The sequence below is a fragment of the Elephas maximus genome, chromosome 6, assembly GCF_024166365.1.
Source record: "Elephas maximus indicus isolate mEleMax1 chromosome 6, mEleMax1 primary haplotype, whole genome shotgun sequence".
Lineage (NCBI taxonomy): Eukaryota > Metazoa > Chordata > Mammalia > Proboscidea > Elephantidae > Elephas > Elephas maximus.
The window spans coordinates 138,594,259-138,614,055 of NC_064824.1; the positions used below are offsets into that span (position 1 = coordinate 138,594,259).

Genomic DNA, 19,797 nt, shown 5'->3' on the forward strand with positions numbered 1-19,797 from the left:
GGAAGATGGAAACCAGACACAGATGAGAGGGAATGGACTTAGAGCTGAGAACGCACAACCCAGAGGCCAGCAAAGGGGGAGCCATAAAACACCAGCCCTTCCCAGGCAAAACCCTGGGAAGAGAGGGAGGTGGACAGCTTTGGGCTTCTGAAGTGAGGCTGGAAACAGGAGGACTGGTGGTAGATGTCATAGGAGTATTTAGACCCCTGACCGCTGATCTCTTGGGTGGCTTATAAAACCAGATATCTGTGGTCTCACAGTTCTGGAGCCTGGAAGCTGAAATCAAGGTGTTGGCAGGGCCATGCTTTCTGTGGGCTCTAGGGAAGAATCCTCCCCTCTCGTAGCCTCTGGTGGCTGCCAGCAACCCTTGGCGTTCCTTGGCTCTTAGCTGCACTGTCTGCCTCTGTCTTCACAGGGCCCCTTCTTCCCTCTGTGTGTCTGTGTCTACAAACTGCTGTCTCTTTATAAGGATGCCAGTCATGGGATTTAAGGTGGATCTTAATCCAATATGACCTCATCTTAACTTGATTATATCCATAAAGACCCTACATCCAAATAAGGTAACACTCATGGGTTCTGAGTGTTAGAATTTCACTGTATCTTTTGGGGGGACACAATTCAACCCACAACAGGGTAATTTTGGCTCTCCTTTTATATTTAAGAACAAGCACTGAAAAGCTAACTGGAAGCAGAAGGTGTCTGGGAAGGGGCTTGTCAACTGGTGGACTTCGCCTTGGGGTGGGGGTAGGCAGGACCCTGACTATTTCCCTGGGATGAGAGAGGAACCCACAATGCCACTGTCTATCTCTAATGTCGAAGCCCTGGTGGCTCAGTGGTTAAGAGCTCGACTGCTAACCAAAAGTTCAGCAGTTCAAATCCACCAGTCAATCCTTGGAAACCCTATGGGGCAGTTCTACTCTGCCCGATACGGTGGAATCGACTTGATGGCAACAAGTTTGGTTTTTACGGTTTATCTATAAGGTCTTTTATCTTGTGCTGGAGAGATCTTCTGCAATCCTTGGGCTGAGAGGAGGGGGGTATGAGACTGGCTTCCAGCATTCTGAGGCCTCTCCTTCCTCATTGCTGTCAGTCTGTTCCCAGGATCAACAGGGCCTGGTGTCCCTGAGTCCAGATTGCCTAACTGTGCCACCTTCCGCCAGGATTTGAGTGGTGAGCCACCTGGCTCTCTGGGGCGTGTAAGAGATCAGTGGTCGGAGGTCTAAATGCTCCTATGGCATTTACCACCCGTCCTCCTGTTCCCAGCCCCTCCTTGGAAGCCCAAGGGTGTCCACCCTCCCTCTTCCTGGGGTTTTGCCTGGGGAGGGCTGGCGTCTTATGGCTCCCCCTCTGCTGGCCTTCGGGTTACACATTCTCGGCTCTAAGTCTATTCCCTCTCATCCGTGTCTGCTTTCCATTTCCTGTGTTTTCTTGATTTCTCTTGTCATACTCTCAAATGCTTTCTCTGCCCTAATGAGTTTATAGCCTTATAACCCTTTCGTTACCAAATTTTTATTAAAAAAAATTTTTTTTGATGGTATGTGTTTTCAGTGTATGAATGCATGCGTATTAATTGCGTATATTTAAATTTTGGGCTGACAATATGGGTTTTGAGAAATATGATCTGGCAATACAAGCCACTAATAAGGCGAGTGGCACTCTGGTGCCACTGATCTGTGCTACGACAATATGCCAATAAGAACCAACAGACAATTTATTGTGGCTGCCTTTCCATTAGGTTACGTGGGGAACCTCTGGCTTTCCAAATTACAACGTGGAAAAACCAAAACAAACCAATTAGGGCTCCCTAACTACCATGCGGAAACCCTGGTGGCTTAGTGGCTAAGTGCTATAGCTCCTAACCAAAGGGTCAGCAGTTGGAGTCCTCTAGGCGCTCCTGGAAAACTTTATGGGGCAGCTCTACTCTGTCCTATAGGGTCGCTATGAGTCAGAATTGACTCCACGGCAATGGGTTAACTACCACACAGGAAAGCCGTAATCGTGCTTGCAAGCCTTATCTCACAGAAATAAAGGGGCGGGGGGGGGGAGAAGGAGAAAGTTTACAGAACTAACATATCCAGGAAGCACTTAATAGAACACTCAACCTACACAGCAACGAGGCTCCACCTAAGCCTGCTGAGCTTCATGCATTTCAAAAGGGATCCACCTTGATGCTAAATGCATTAGAATTGGAATAACGTACTACCTACGAAGTCCAGGAAACCCTGGTGGCATAGCAGTTAAGTGCTACGGCTGCTAACCAAAGGGTCGGCAGTTCGAATCTGCCAGGCGCTCTTTGGAAACTCTATGGGGCGGTTCTACTCTGTCTTACAGGGTCGCTATGAGTTGGAATCGACTCCACGGCACTGGGTTTGGTTTGGTTTAGTTTGATGAGGTACAAAGGCATAAAAATTGGATGGCATACCCTTAAACCACTAGTTACTGGACAGTTGAACCCTGCGCCAGCACTGTAGTGGTAGGCCAAGAGGGCGTGAAGGTCACAGGCAGGCCCGGCCCACCACGTTTGGTTGAGAGCCCCTTGTCTCGCAAAGCCACCGCCGAGTGTCCCCGCCTCAGGCGTCTGCGCCCGGGTCCCCAGTCCACCATTCTGCAGACGGCTCCCTACTCTCCCATGGATAACGCAGAGTGGAAACTATTTTCTGAGACACTGACCACATGCCGCGTACTGACCACAGCTCAGCGCAGCTCTCCCCCGTCTTCCTCACAACACCCCGTGAGATGGGTGTTCGTATTGTCCCCGCCAACCAGGGCGACGAGGTGACTGGTTCAGGCCGCGCGGCCCTACTAGGAGGCCGGCGTTGGAACCCGGATCCCTGTGGGTCTCAGCCCATCTGGCACAGATGTGATGGCACCGCATCAAAACAAAGACTGAGGAGTCAACAGAAAACCTCTTCTCCTGCCCCAACACTCCACCCCAGCTCTGTGCCCCCACCACGGCCCCCAAACATTCCGCCTTAGTATCTGCCAAAATGCAGGTAGGAGATGGCGCCTCCCGGTTTTCGCGCGCCTGCACCCCAGAGCTGGTGGACTGAGCATCTCCTCACGTGAGTAGCCGCCATCTGCAACTTCTCATCCTAAAATGCTTGTTCATTTCCTTTGCCCCTTTTCAAATAGGATTGCTTTAGTGTTTTTTAAAAATTGATTTGTCGGTGGGGGGGGGGCTCTTTAAATATTCTGAGTATTTATGCATTGTGCGGCTTGCCTTTTAGCTTTAAGGAGCTGGGTCTCACTCCGACTCACAGTGGGCTGTGGGGACACCCCCCACCTCTGTCCCAGCTTCAGATTCCCTCGGGGTCGGGTCCTCCTGCAGGGTCAGACCACACAGCCTGTTTCTGTGTGGGGACCCCAGGGGCCTCCCTGCTGGGCTGCTGCTCGCTGATGTGGGTTTTCATCCCGTTTCTGGTCCAGAGAGATTTTTAACTTGCATTTTTAATATTTCAAAAATATATTTTATGGGGGGCGGAGCCAAGATGGCGGACTAGGCAGACGCTACCTCGGATCCCTCTTACAACAAAGACACGGAAAAACAAGTGAATCGATCACATACATAACAATCTACGAACCCTGAACAACAAACACAGATTTAGAGACAGAGAACGAACTAATATGGGGAAGCAGCGATTGTTTCCAGAGCCTGGAGCCAGCGTACCAGTCAGGTACAGCACAAGCACAGAGAGCTGCTCCACCCCCCTGAACTAACCCCGGGAGGGGGACCAGCCGGTTCCACGGGCAGCGAGGGACACAGCCGGTAGGAGAAGTCCCCGGGAGGCAGTGACTGGTCTTGGAGCAGAAAGAGCAGCGTCCGAGCCGGGGAACCATCCCGCAGGGATTTGGACTGGATGCAGCGGATTTTCTGGAAAAACTAGTTTCCCAGTGATGGCTCGGAGACAACAATCCATATCAGACCACTTAAAGAAGCAGACCATGACAGCTTCTCCAACCCCCCAAACAAAAGAATCAAAATCTTTCCCAAATGAAGATATAATCTTGGAATTATCAGATACAGAATATAAAAAACTAATTTACAGAATGCTTAATGATATCACAAATGAAATTAGGATAACTGCAGAAAAAGCCAAGGAACACACTGATAAAACTGTTGAAGAACTCAAAAAGATTATTCAAGAACATACTGGAAAAATTAATAAGTTGCAAGAATCCATAGAGAGACAACATGTAGAAATCCAAAAGATTAACAATAAAATAACAGAATTAGACAACGCACTAGGAAGTCAGAGGAGCAGACTCGAGCAATTAGAATGCAGACTGGGACATCTGGAGGACCAGGGAATCGACACCAACATAGCTGAAAAAAAATCAGATAAAAGAATTAAAAAAAATGAAGAAACCCTAAGAATTATGTGGGACTCTATCAAGAAGGATAACCTGCAGGTGATTGGAGTCCCAGAACAGGGAGGGGGGACAGAAAACACAGAGAAAATAGTTGAAGAACTCCTGACAGAAAACTTCCCTGACATCATGAAAGACGAAAGGATAGCTATCCAAGATGCTCATCAAAACCCATTTAAGATTGATCCAAAAAGAAAAACACCAAGACATATTATCATCAAACTCACCAAAACCAAAGATAAACAGAAAATTTTAAAAGCAGCCAGGGAGAAAAGAAAGGTTTCCTTCAAGGGAGAATCAATAAGAATATGTTCTGACTACTCAGCAGAAACCATGCAGGCAAGAAGGGAATGGGACGACATATACAGAACACTGAAGGAGAAAAACTGCCAGCCAAGGATCATATACCCAGCAAAACTCTCTCTGAAATATGAAGGCGAAATTAAGATATTTACAGACAAACACAAGTTTAGAGAATTTGCAAAAACCAAACCAAAGCTACAAGAAATACTAAAGGATATTGTTTGGTCAGAGAACCAATAATATCAGATATCAGCACAACACAAGGTCACAAAACAGAACGTCCTGATATCAACTCAAATAGGGAAATCACAAAAACAAACAAATTAAGATTAATTAAAAAAAAATACACATAACAGGGAATCATGGAAGTCAATAGGTAAAAGATCACAATAATCAAAAAGAGGGACTAAATACAGGAGGCATAGCACTGCCATATGGAGAGTGATACAAGGCGATATAGAACAATACAAGTTAGGTTTTTACTTAGAAAAATAGGGGTAAATAATAAGGGAACCACAAAAAGGTATAACAACTCTATAACTCAAGATAAAAACCAAGAAAAACGTAACGACTCAACTAACATAAAGTCAAGCACTATGAAAATGAGGATCTCACAATTTACTAAGAAAAACGCCTCAGCACAAAAAAGTATGTGGAAAAATGAAATTGTCAACAACACACATAAAAAGGCATCAAAATGACAGCACTAAAAACTTATTTATCTATAATTACCCTGAATGTAAATGGACTAAATGCACCAATAAAGAGACAGAGAGTCACAGACTGGATAAAGAAACACGATCCATCTATATGCTGCCTACAAGAGACACACCTTAGACTTAGAGACACAAACAAACTAAAACTCAAAGGATGGAAAAAAGTATATCAAGCAAACAATAAGCAAAAAAGAAGAGGAGTAGCAATATTAATTTCTGACAAAATAGACTTTAGACTTAAATCCACCACAAAGGATAAAGAAGGACACTATATAATGATAAAAGGGACAATTGATCAGGAAGACATAACCATATTAAATATTTACGCACCCAATGACAGGGCTGCAAGATACATAAATCAAATTTTAACAGAATTGAAAAGCGAGATAGATACCTCCACAATTATAGTAGGAGACTTCAACACACCACTTTCGGAGAAGGACAGGGCATCCAGTAAGAAGCTCAACAGAGACACGGAAGATCTAATTACAACAATCAACCAACTTGACCTCATTGACTTATACAGAACTCTCCAGCCAACTGCTGCAAAATATACTTTTTTTTCTAGCGCACATGGAACATTCTCTAGAATAGACCACATATTAGGTCATAAAACAAACCTTTGCAGAGTCCAAAACATCGAAATATTACAAAGCATCTTCTCAGACCACAAGGCAATAAAACTAGAGATCAATAACAGAAAAACTAGGGAAAAGAAATCAAATACTTGGAAAATGAACAACACCCTCCTGAAAAAAGACTGGGTTATAGAAGACATCAAGGAGGGAATAAGGAAATTCATAGAAAGCAACGAGAATGAAAATACTTCCTATCAAAACCTCTGGGACACAGCAAAAGCAGTGCTCAGAGGCCAATTTATATCAATAAATGCACACATACAAAAAGAAGAAAGAGCCAAAATCAGAGAACTGTCCCTACAACTTGAACAAATAGAAAGTGAGCAACAAAAGAATCCATCAGGCACCAGAAGAAAACAAATAATAAAAATTAGAGCTGAACTAAATGAATTAGAGAACAGAAAAACAATTGAAAGAATTAACAAAGCCAAAAGCTGGTTCTTTGAAAAAATTAACAAAATCGATAAACCATTGGCTAGACTGACTAAAGAAATACAGGAAAGGAAACAAATAACCCGAATAAGAAATGAGAAGGACCACATCACAACAGAACCAAATGAAATTAAAAGAATCATTTCAGATTATTATGAAAAATTGTACTCTAACAAATTTGAAAACCTAGAAGAAATGGATGAATTCCTGGAAAAACACTACCTACCTAAACTAACACATTCCGAAGTAGAACAACTAAATAGACCCATAACAAAAAAAGAGATTGAAACGGTAATCAAAAAACTCCCAACAAAAAAAAAGCCCTGGCCCGGACGGCTTCACTGCAGAGTTCTACCAAACTTTCAGAGAAGAGTTAACACCACTACTACTAAAGGTATTCCAAAGCATAGAAAATGACGGAATACTACCCAACTCATTCTATGAAGCCACCATCTCCCTGATACCAAAACCAGGTAAAGACATTACAAAAAAAGAAAATTATAGACCTATATCCCTCATGAACATAGATGCAAAAATCCTCAACAAAATTCTAGCCAATAGAATCCAACAACACATCAAAAAAATAATTCACCCTGATCAAGTGGGATTTATACCAGGTATGCAAGGCTGGTTTAATATCAGAAAAACCATTAATGTAATCCATCACATAAATAAAACAAAAGACAAAAACCACATGATCTTATCAATTGATGCAGAAAAGGCATTTGACAAAGTCCAACACCCATGTATGATAAAAACTCTTACCAAAATAGGAATTGAAGGAAAATTCCTCAACCTAATAAAGGGCATCTATGCAAAGCCAACAGCCAATATCACTCTAAATGGAGAGAGCCTGAAAGCATTTCCCTTGAGAACGGGAACCAGACAAGAATGCCCTTTATCACCGCTCTTATTCAACATCGTGTTGGAAGTCTTAGCCAGGGCAATTAGGCTAGACAAAGAAATAAAAGGTATCCGGATTGGCAAGGAAGAAGTAAAGTTATCACTATTTGCAGATGACATGATTATATACACAGAAAACCCTAAGGAATCCTCCAGAAAACTACTGAAACTAATAGAAGAGTTTGGCAGAGTCTCAGGTTATAAAATAAACATACAAAAATCACTTGGATTCCTCTACATCAACAAAAAGAACACCGAAGAGGAAATCACCAAATCAATACCATTCACAGTAGCCCCCAAGAAGATAAGATACTTAGGAATAAATCTTACCAAGGATGTAAAAGACCTATACAAAGAAAACTACAAAGCTCTACTACAAGAAATTCAAAAGGACATACTTAAGTGGAAAAACATACCCTGCTCATGGACAGGAAGACTTAACATAGTAAAAATGTCTATTCTACCAAAAGCCATCTATACATTTAACGCACTTCCGATCCAAATTCCAATGTCATATTTTAAGGGGATAGAGAAACAAATCACCAATTTCATATGGAAGGGAAAGAAGCCCCGGATAAGCAAAGCACTACTGAAAAAGAAGAAGAAAGTGGGAGGCCTCACCTTACCTGACTTCAGAACCTATTATACAGCCACAGTAGTCAAAACAGCCTGGTATTGGTACAACAACAGACACATAGACCAATGGAACAGAATTGAGAACCCAGACATAGATCCATCCACGTATGAGCAGCTGATATTTGACAAAGGACCAGTGTCAATTAACTGGGGAAAAGAGAGCCTTTTTAACAAATGGTGCTGGCATAACTGGATATCCATTTGCAAAAAAATGAAACAGGACCCATACCTCACACCATGCACAAAAACTAACTCCAAGTGGATCAAACACCTAAACATAAAGACTAAAACGATAAAGATCATGGAAGAAAAAATTGGGACAACCCTAGGAGCCCTAATACAAGGTATAAACAGAATACAAAACATTACCAAAAATGATGAAGAGAAACCCGATAACTGGGAGCTCCTAAAAATCAAACACCTATGCTCATCTAAAGACTTCTCCAAAAGAGTAAAAAGACCACCTGCAGACTGGGAAAGAATTTTCAGCTATGACATCTCCGACCAGCGCCTGATCTCTAAAATCTACATGATTCTGTCAAAACTCTACCACAAAAAGACAAACAACCCAATCAAGAAATGGGCAAAGGATATGAACACACATTTCACTAAAGAAGATATTCAGGCAGCCAACAGATACATGAGAAAATGCTCTCGATCATTAGCCATTAGAGAAATGCAAATTAAAACTACGATGAGATTCCATCTCACACCAGCAAGGCTGGCATTAATCCAAAAAACACAAAAGAATAAATGTTGGAGAGGCTGCGGAGAGATTGGAACTCTCATACACTGCTGGTGGGAATGAAAAATGGTACAACCACTTTGGAAATCTATCTGGCGTTATCTTAAACAGTTAGAAATAGAACTACCATACAACCCAGAAATCCCACTCCTAGGAATATACCCTAGAGATACAAGAGCCTTCATACAAACAGATATATGCACACCCATGTTTATTGCAGCTCTGTTTACAATAGCAAAAAGTTGGAAGCAACCAAGGTGTCCATCAACGGATGAATGGGTAAATAAATTGTGGTATATTCACACAATGGAATACTACGCATCGATAAAGAACAGTGACGAATCTCTGAAACATTTCATAACATGGAGGAACCTGGAAGGCATTATGCTGAGCGAAATGAGTCAGAGGCAAAAGGACAAATATTGTATAAGACCACTATTATAAGATCTTGAGAAATAGTAAACCTGAGAAGAACACATACTTTTGTGGTTACGAGGCGGGGAGGGAGGAAGGGTGGGAGAGGGTTTTTTATTGATTAATCAGTAGATAAGAACTGCTTTAGGTGAAGGGAAAGACAACACTCAATACATGGAAGGTCAGCTCAATTGGACTGGACCAAAAGCAAAGAAGTTTCCGGGATAAAATGAATGCTTCACAGGTCAGTGGAGCAAGGGTGGGGGTCTGGGGAACATGGTTTGCGGGGACTTCTAAGTCAATTGGCAAAATAATTCTATTATGAAATCATTCTGCATCCCACTTTGAAATGTGGCCTCTGGGGTCTTAAATGCTAACAAGCGGCCATCTAAGATGCATCAATTGGTCTCAACCCACCTGGAGCAAAGGAAAATGAAGAACACCAAGGCCACACGACAACTAAGAGCCCAAGAGACAGAAAGGGCCACATGAACCAGAGACCTACATCATCCTGAGACCAGAAGAACTAGTTGGTGCCCGGCCACAATCGATGACTGCCCTGACAGGGAGCACAGCAGAGGACCCCTGAGGGAGCAGGAGATCAGTGGGATGCAGACCCCAAATTCTCATAAAAAGACCAAACTTAATGGTCTGACTGAGACTGGAGGAATCCTGGCGGCCCTGCTCCCCAGACCTTCAGTTGACACAGGACAGGAACCATCCCCGAAGACAACTCATCAGAAATGAAAGGGACTGGTCAGCAGGTAGGAGAGAGACGCTGATGAAGAGTGAGCTAATTATATCAGGTGGACACTTGAGATTGTGTTGGCAACTCTTGTCTGGAGGGGGGATGGGAGGATAGAGAGAGAGGGAAGCCAGCAAAATTGTCAAGAAAGGAGAGACTGAAAGGGCTGACTCAAGAGGGGGAGAGCAAGTGGGAGTAGGGAGTGAGATGTATGTAAACTTATATGTGACAGACTGATTGGATTTGTAAACGTTCACTTGAAGCTTAATAAAAGTTATTAAAAAATATATATATATTTTATGTATATATATAATACAATATTTATATATACATATATTATGGAAACCCTGGTGGTGGTGTGGTTAAGTGCTACGGCTGCTAACCAAAGGGTCAGCAGTTGGAATCCACCAGGCCCTCCTTGGAAACTCTCTGGGGCAGTTCTACTCTGTCCTATAGGGTCACTATGAGTCAGAATCAACTCCACGGCGCTGGGTTTGGCTTGGTTTTTTTGGTTAAGCAAAAGGTGGGCAGTTTGAATCCACCAGGGGCTCTTTGGAAACTCTATGGGTCAGTTCTGCTCTGTCCTATAGGGTCACTATGAGTCAGAATCAACTCGATGGCAACATGTTTGGTGGACTCCCTAGGGGTGCAAATGCTTAAGTGCTAAGCTACTAGCCAAAAGGTGGGTGGTTTGAATCCACCCGGAGGTGCCTTGGAAGACAGGCCTGGTGCTCTGCTTCTGAACGGTCACGGCCTTGGAAACCCTAGGGAGCAGTTCTACTTTGCATACACGCGGTCACGGGGAGTGAGTTGACTTGACGGCAACTAACAACGATGACAGCGTTTGGAAGGAAGAAAGCAGAGCTGGGGTAATAAATCACGTGGCGTGGGCGTGATGACACCACACAGCACAGACTGAGGTGTTACGGAAAGCCTCTTCCCCTGCCCCAGCAGTCCCCTGTGTTAGGATCCCGGACACTGCCTCGGGACATGCCATCCCAGCCGCATCCCAACACCAGACTCCACAAAGCTTACCGAGGCTGAAAAGATCTTTCTCGTTCAGGAGCACTGTGCTGGACAACTTGATTCCAAAAGAGAAGGTTATGATCAGAAAATGCTAACTCCATGCAGCACAGGACGCTTTCACCCCCTGCATAACGAACGACGAAGAGGCGATGCTATTCACCAGGAACAACCGCAACCCCACAAAAGTACAATCACAAGAAAAGCAGTATCTTCTGCCCGTTCGGAGAACCGGAATATTCTGGCAATCCTGCTGGCCATCCTCAAACGATGAGCAAACAGGAGAGGTAAGAGCAGAAGAAAAGATGACAAGAAGTGGTAGTCTTGGTACGACGATGGACAACAGCTTATTGCATCTCTGCTTTATTACATTTGTATCACCATGTAAAATTACGAACGTACAAAAACGCTGAGCGTGTTCTTAATTTAACAAAGCCCAGACTCCCAGAATCTGAGGAGGGACAGTGACCCCCCAGGTGTCCCCTGACCTGAGAGGTGACATGGGCCAAGAATGCTAACAGGTTCAACGACTGTTAATGTGAAACATAGAAAAACGCCTCTGTTTGTTTTGAGGACTAAATATGGTTTGGAGGTTCAACCTGGCAGGACCACGTTAAAGGAGAAAATCATGGGCTAGTTTTGTTTAGGGTCTGAAATTCCACTTAGCAAACAGCACAGAGCCCAGATCAAAAGCCCAGATGCCTCTGGCCAAGGACGAGTCACCCCAGGAATGCAATTTCATCCTAAAGGAAAGCTTAATACAGCAACAGAAGAAGAACACCGACCATAAATTATTTCCAAGACACCAAGATGCTCAGTAAATCTTCACCTGCAGCACATTCCTGATGAAAAATTCCCACCCCACACCCTCAAGCAATAGAAGATGACTTCTTCAAAACGCTGAAAACCAGAGACCCAGAATATTTCCAGTGAAGAAATACCAGAAACCTGCCCTCCAAAAGCAGGCCCAAAAGGACGAAGGAGGTATTAGAGGGATTAACAGAAAAGATTTTTAAAACCCCTGCTTGGAAATGACATTGTTGAAAAACCCAAGGAAATCAGTAACGAAACACAATCTGTAAATTAGTGCAGCAAAGTTGCAAGACATAGATTAAAAACCACAAAAACCAAGTGCGGAGAAAAAAAAAAAAAAACAAAAAACCCACCCCCATTCACAGCACCAGTGAAGAACGTTAAATATTGAAGAAGCAATGTGGTGTAGGCCACACAAGATCTAGCTGAAGGGAATTTGGGGCTTCTAGCTGCAGCTGTAAAATATGATGTGATTAAGTATAAGGCAGCATATGTTCCCGCCTCAAGAGACAAGATACAAAGACAGCAAACTCTTGAGAAGGACACACAAACTTTATATTACAGAGAATTGGATAATGATATAATACAGAATCTATAACTAAAACCTAGCAATAATTTAAAAATGGAGGGGTGTGGGGTAGACAGTAAAAGATTGAAGGCATCTATCTTATTGGACTTCAAGACATTTTACACACCAACAAGCATTAAGGTTGTATAATACCCTGAGAAGGCTGTCCCCACAAATGCTGTGACCGGAACCCCAAAACCTCCTACGGGCTGTGGTATCAATAGCAAGGGATCTTGGGTTGAGCAGGCTCCTGACTGCACCTGGGGAAAGCATGGCCGACTTAATGGAATACGACACACCCAGCATTTACACGGAGCTCCTGGGTGGGCAAACGGTTAACGTGCTCGCCTGCCGACCGAAAGGCTGGAGGTTCCAGTCCACCCAGAGGAACCCCCAAAGAAAGACCTGGTGATCTGCTTCCAAAATAAGCAGCCATTGAAACCCCTCTGGAGCCCAGTTTACTTTGGCACACACGGGGCGCCCTGAGTCGGAGCTGTCCGAACAGAACCTGGTTACTGGCTCTTATTATTGAGATGTAATTCACATACCATAAAATTCACCCCTTCAGAGCGTCCCGTGTAGCGGTTTTTAATATACACACGAGATTGTGCAACGAGCACCATTATTTAGTTTAGGACATTTTCATTATCCCAGAAAGAAATCCCTCGCCCGTTAGCTGTCACTCCCCGTTTCCCGCTCCCACCCCCCAGGCCCTGACAACTACTTTCTATCTGTGGATTTGCCTATTCTGGGCATTTCATACAAATGGGATCATACACTATGTGGTCTTTGTGAGTGGCCTCTTGCACTCAGCATGAGTTCTCAAGGCCCATCCATGTTGTACCACGATGCCTTTCCTGTTTACGGATGGCTAATATTCCATTTTCAGAAACCCTGGTGGCATAGTGGTTAAGTGCTATGGCTGCTAACAGAAAGGTTGGCAGTTCAAATCCACCAGGCACTCCTTGGAAACTCTATGGGGCAGTTCTACTCTGTCCTATAGGGTCGCTATGAGTCGGAATCGACTCGTTGGCACTGGGTTTGGTTTAATATTCCATTGTATGGGTATACAACATCTCCTTTATCCACTCAGCTGCTGATGGACATTTGGGTTGTCTCCACTTTTGGGCTATCATGAATAGGGCCAGTATGAACACGTGTGTGCACAAAGTTTTGTGCAGAGGTATGCTTTCATTTCCCTTGGGGACGGCAAGATGTTTTTTGAAAGTGAAAGTGGTTGTAGTTTAAAACCAGGGCCTGTCTCCCACAGCGGTTCCTCTCTGCGTCTCTGGCAGGTCACTTAACCCCTCTGAGCCTACGTTTCCTGAAGTGTCAAATGCAGATAATAATACCCACCCCGGACACCGCAGAGGATTACTGTGGGAACGAGAGAACAGATGTGGACGTGTTCTTGACATTTTAAATGCACCTTGTAAAGAGAAGGCAGTATTTCATCCACGAGACTACTTACTTCTTAAAAAAAAATACCCGATGGGTTTCAGACTTGAGCATACGACCTAGAGATGTTACAGCTTTTGAAGCCAGGAGGACTGGGGGTGGACATGACTGATTATGACCGTTGAAAAAGACCAGATTGTTCTTTCCACTGCTTGGCAGACTCCTACAGCTGGAGGGGGGTTGGGGGGGTAGGGGGTGGTGCTCTTGAACATTCAGAGCACGCACCTCAAGGGGAAATACAAATACTAAGAAGTGGGAATTCTCCCCAAGTTACTTTATACTTCATCCAGTAAAAAAAATAAATCATTGCCATCCCGCCGACTCCAGCTCACAAAGACCCTATAGCACAGAGGAGAACTGCCCCATAGTGAGTCCAAGGCTGTAATCTTTGTAGAAGGAGACTGTCATATCTTGCAAACCCAGCTGCACCAAGTGCCTGGAGGTACCCTACTCCTCCAGCAAACCTCCTGCCCAAAGGCATATGGCTTTCTGGCTCTGCGGGCCGGGGAAGCCCACTGCGCCACCTCCTGCTGGTCTCCTGCCAGTCCCTCCAGCCGCCATTTCTCTGCTACTGCTTCTCACCGTCTTCAGTGTTACAGCTCTCTCCCTGTTGGACTCCCGTTTCCAGGAGCTTCTCATCACAGGAATCCTGCATCCAAAGGATGGGCTCTGCTCCTGGCTCTTCTTCCTTAGTGGAGGTGGTACCCTCTCCTTCCTGTCTCTGGGATGGCTCATTTTAAGCCTAGTGGGATGGAAAAACTGACCAATCCCCTTGGTGGGCCACAATTACCTTGTCTGCACAGCCTCGCCCAGTCACTTGGGTGGGCGTTATAAGACTATGGACAGCAATCCATCACACCTCACTTTCTATTCCATCACTCACTGAATCAGCTCCTCGCAGGCTCATCAGTGGCCTCCACGTTGCTAAATCCGACCGTCAGTTCTCAGATCTCCTCTGACTTGTCTTAGCAGCACTGACAGAGTCAACTACTCCTTCCTCCTAGAAACACTCTTTATTTCTTCACCTGATTTCCAGGGCACCACAGACTCTTGATTTTGCTTCTTTCTCATGGGTCACTCCTTAGTTTCCTCTGCTGGTTTCTCTTCTTCTCTCCAGTCTCTTACCTCTGGAATGTCCCAAAGCTCCATCCTTGGATCTTCTCTCTCTCTTCTATTTATACTCAATTCCATGTCTCATAAATACCACCTATATGCCAGCAGGTCTCAAATTTATACTTCACACACAGACCTCGCTCCTGAATTCAAGACTTGAATATTCAACTGCCTGCTTGATCTCCAAGAGGCACTAGGTATCCAAGAAGCACTTCAAACTCAACACGCCCACAACTGAACTGCACGTCACTCCCACCCACAAAACCATGGCAAGTCCTTAACCTCTCTGCTCCTACTCCCTTGACTAGAAAGCAGGGTTAGTATTAGTAAGAGTGCAGGCTGGAGTCACACTGCCGATTTGGAACCATCTATTCACTGTATGAGCTCCTTAGTCACTTTATGACTAAGTTTTTTCATTTGTAAAATGGAAATAATAATAATATAATGGCCCCTACGTTACAGGGTTGTTGTAAAGACTTATAAAAGAGTTATTCTATTTCAAGCAGGTAGAACAGCACCCACACAGGTTCTATTGTCTATACATGTAATCCGTGTCTGAAATGATTACTATGGGGACCAAACGAGACAACTGTGGGGCAAGCGCCCTTCCATGGTACAGGGATGGATGTGACTTAAATATTGGGACCTGGATGTTTTCACAAAGCAACCCATTTATTACTGTGAAAAAATAACAGAAGAGGTGAGAGAAGGTAACAGAAGGGGAGAGAAGAGAAGATGAGGGAAGATGACAGAAGAGAAGGTGAGGGAAGATGAGAGGAGGGAAGGGGAGAGGAGGAGAGAGAAAGGGCGAGGAGAGAAGCGGAGGGGAGGGAAGGTGAGGGATGGGAAAGTGAGGGGAGAGGATGGAGGAGAAGGGATGGGGAGGGGAGGGGAGGGAAGAGAAGGGATGGGGAGGGGGGAAGAGAAGGGAAGGTGAGGGGGGAGGAGGGAAGAAAAGGGAAGGTGATGGGAGGGGAGGGGAGGGGAAGGAAGAGAAGGGAAGGTGAGGGGGGAGAAGGGAAGAGAAGGGAAGGGGAGGGGAGGGGAGGGAAGAGAAGGGAGGAGCCGAGCAGAGTGTGCTGTGCATCTTTGGGGCTCGCCAAGCCCACCCGTGGCTGGTGGGGAGCTGGCCAGGGCCCCATCACTTACGCGTTCGACATGGCTGGTTCTCGCCGTGCTCCTCGCCCTCGGACGGGCGGCGGCTGCGGGGGTCAGGGCACCACTGGGGTGCAGGGGGTGGGGGATGCTCTGTATGAACAGGGACAGGAGCCGGGGTACCCTCACTTCCAGCAGGGACAGGCCACAGCGGAGGCCTCACCGACCCGGAGCGCGCAGGGCCCAGAGGGTGATTCCGACCTTTCCTGCCGCAAGCCTAGGCTCCGGAACCCCCAAACCTTGCTTTGGCTACCCTGCTGGAGGCGACGAGGCCCTAGCAACGGGACGCTGCGCCTGCGCAGAGTCGTCCAGCTGTGGCCGCGCGCAGCTCCCCGCCCCCTCCTGCACGCTCTGCGCCTGCGCTGCCCCTCCTGTTACCCTGGCAACGGGAGAGGCGGGTTAGACTCGGAGCCGCAGCCTTGCAGGAACCGGGGTGCAGAGCTGAGTGCCCGGGCAGCCCGCCCAGCGTCCCCGGGCCCCCCGACCCCTTCGTTCTCTCGCCCATTTCCCTAGGTCTCCAGACGAGACATCTTGTTCAGCCATATGGGCTTGGGACAAGGTCCTTAATGATTACAGCCTTCAGTTTTCCCATCTGTGAAGTAAGAAAATAGTCATTCGTTAGTTCAAAACTTTCCTAGGTAGCTATTATTGTTAGCTGCGGTGGAATGAGCCCTACAAATGGCAACCCCATGCACAATAGAGCAAATCGCTGCTGGGTCCTGTGCCATTCCCATGATGGGTTGGTGATCAGCCCTTGTGATGCATAAGGTTTTCGTTTACTGGTTTCCAGGAATAGATGGCCAGGTGTTTCTTCCTAGTCTGTTTCAGTCTGGAAGTTCCACTGCTTTCAGCAACACGCAAGCCTCTACTGACAGACAGGTGGTGGCTGCCCATGAAATGTATCGCCGAGCAATCGGACCCAGGTGTCCTGCTTGGAGGGCCAGGGTTTTACCAGTAAACCAAAAACTGTGGTGGGCCACATACAGGCTTAGGTTCTGGGGATACAAGACAGATGCAGACACTGCCCTTTCTGGGTCTTAATGAAAATGAAATAGGCTCTAGGGTGTTGTAAATTTTTAAAATGCTTTCTGGATGTTAGTTATTTGTAAGTCAGTAAAAGTAACCGCTACCCTGGTGGTGCAGTGGCTAAGAGCTCAGCTGCTAACCAGAGGTCGGCAGTTCGAATCCACCAGCCACTCCTTCAAAACCCTACGGGGCAGTTCTACTCTGTCCTGTAGGGTTGCTATGAGTTGGAATCTACTCGGTGGCAATTATTTTTTTAAATGAGTGTTTGCTTTCATTGCTTTTCTTCTTTGATTTTTAATAACTTCTGAGATTGACACGCGAATTTTATAATCTGCAGGTTCTGTAGGAACGTACCCAGAACTAAACCGGTTGCCGTTGAGTCAATTCTGACTCATAGTGTCCCTTTAGGACTGAGTAGAACTGCCTCATAGAGTTTCCAAGGAGTGGCTGGTGGATTTGAACTGCCAACCTTTTGGTTAGCAGCCAAGTTCTTAACCACTGTGCCACCAGGGCTAAGGCATGCAGAAAGCATGGGGAAGACAGCCATTTAAAATGGGAGAATGAACCTGGATCACAGAACATCTCCCCCATGGTAACTGGTGAAATGAACAAAATGAGAGTGAAAACTAGCCACACACACACACACAAAAGCAGCAACCAAACAAGAAAGTAAGTACAATCTGGTGCCATAAACTTCAAAAGCTACTCAAATGAAGTAAATAGCCTGAAGTGAAGACTGGCATCTAACCTCATCCTTCCTCCCCAGACCCCTACAATTCCCAACACAGTTACTGTTGAGTCAATTCTGACTTGTCTTAGCCACCTAGTGCCGCTATAACAAAATTACCACAAGTGGATGGCTTTAACAAAGAGAAATTTATTTCTTCACAGTAAAGTAGGCTAAAAGGCCAAATTCAGGGTGTCAGCTCCAGGGGGAGGCTTTCTCTCTGTCTGCCTTCTCACCAATCTTCCCCCAGACTAGGAGCTTCTCTGCGTAGGGACCTGGAGACCAAGGGACGCGCTCTGCTCCCAGCACTGCTTTCTTGGTGGTATGAGGCCCCCCGTCTCTCTGCTCACTTCTTTTATATCCCAAGAGATTGCCTCAAGACACAATCCAGTCTTCTAGGTTGAGTCCTGACTCACTAACACAACTGCTGCCCATTCTCCCTCATTAACATCACAGAGGCAGGATTGACAACATATAGGAAAATCACACAATACTGCGAATCATGGCCCAGCCAAGCTGACACACACATTTTTGGGGGACATAATTAAATCCATGACATGACTCATGGTGACCCCATGTGTTGCAGAGTAGAACTGCTCCATAGCGTTTTCTTGGCTGTAATCTTTACGAAAGCAGATTGCCGGGCCTTTCTTCCACAGTGTAGCTGTGTGGGCTAGAAGCACCAACCTTTAGGTTAGTAGTCAAGTGCAAACAGTTCGTGCCACCCAGGGGCCAAAAGCCCTACTGGGGAGGAAAACCAAGGAGACAACATGCCAAGGATTCACAGTAATCCTTCTTGATATACAGAAGACACTTAATACAATTTGCATAATGAATCTTGAAGTGAGATGAAAGGGTAAGCAGGATAAGCAAACCACCCGGAGAAATCCAAGAGATTTCATTTTACTTGGATCCGCAATCAACACCCATGGAAGCAGCAGTCAAGAAATCAAAAGATGCATTGTACTGGGCAAATCTGCTGCGAGAGATCTCTTTAAAGTGTTAAAAAGCAAAGATGTCACCTTGAGGACTAAGGTGTGCCTGACTCAAGCCATGGTGTTTTCAGTCTCCTCATATGCATGTGAAAGCTGGACAATGAATAAGGAAGATGGAAGAAGAATTGATGCCTTAGAAATGTGTTGGTGAAGAATATTGAATATACCATGGGCTGCCAAAAGAATGAACAAATCTGTTTCGGAAGAAGTGCGACCACAATGCTCCTTGGAAGCAAGGATGGTGAGACTGCATCTCACATATTTTGGACATGTTGTCGGGAGGGATCAGTCCCTGGAGAAGGACATCATGCTTGGTAAAGTAGAAGATCATCAAAAAAGAGGAAGACCCTCAACGAGATGTATTGACACAGTGGCTGCAACAATGGGCTCAAGCATAGCAACAATTGTGAGGATGGCGCAGGACCAGGCAGTGTTTTGTTCTGTTGTGCATAGTGCTGCTGTGAGTCGGAACTGACTCAACAGCACCTAATGACAACAACAACACGCGCAAGGTTGTATTTTGGCTTTTTTTTTAAAAAAAAAAAATTTTTTTTTTTCAGCTTGAACACGTATATGAGCAATTGCTCTGTTCTGCACTTGGCCCCTGGCCTTGTTCTGACTGATCCTTTTGAGTTTCTCCACCGTCTCTTTCCACAGATGTAGTCAATTTGATTCCAGTATTTTCCATCTAGTGAGGTCTACGTGTATAGTTGTTGGATATGTTGTTGAAAAAAGGTATTTTCCATGAAGAAATCGTTGGTCTTGCAAAATTCTGTCATGCGATTTTTGGTGTCATTTCTATTATCAAGGCCATATTTTCCAACTACTCATCCTTCTTCTTTGTTTCCAACTTTCCCATTCCAATCATTAGTAATTATCAGCACATCTTGATTGCATGTTTGATCAATTCCAGACTGCAAAAATTAGTAAAAATCTTCAATTTTTTCATCTTTGGCTGTAATGGTTGGCAGGTAAATTTGAATAATAATTGTATTAACTGATCTTCCTTGCCAGCGTAT

The 19,797-nt window shown here is 45.2% G+C and overlaps 1 protein-coding gene across 4 annotated transcripts in view; it reads right to left on the reverse strand.

The window, feature by feature from the left end:
- The window catches only part of IQCA1 (IQ motif containing with AAA domain 1), a 167,760-nt gene that overhangs the window by 139,015 nt on the left and 8,948 nt on the right, over positions 1-19,797 (reverse strand). For 2 of the 4 annotated variants that reach the window (XM_049888516.1, XM_049888515.1), the window contains exon 1: positions 16,025-16,322. The exons of 1 other annotated variant lie outside the window; for it this stretch is intronic. Coding sequence is in view for 2 of the 3 variants with exons in the window: in XM_049888515.1 (XP_049744472.1) it covers positions 16,025-16,035 (11 nt within the window). In the remaining variant the exon portion in view is untranslated. Of the gene's footprint in view, positions 1-16,024; positions 16,323-19,797 lie in introns of those variants that run through there. One more of the 4 variants, XM_049888513.1, reaches the window with a different exon arrangement.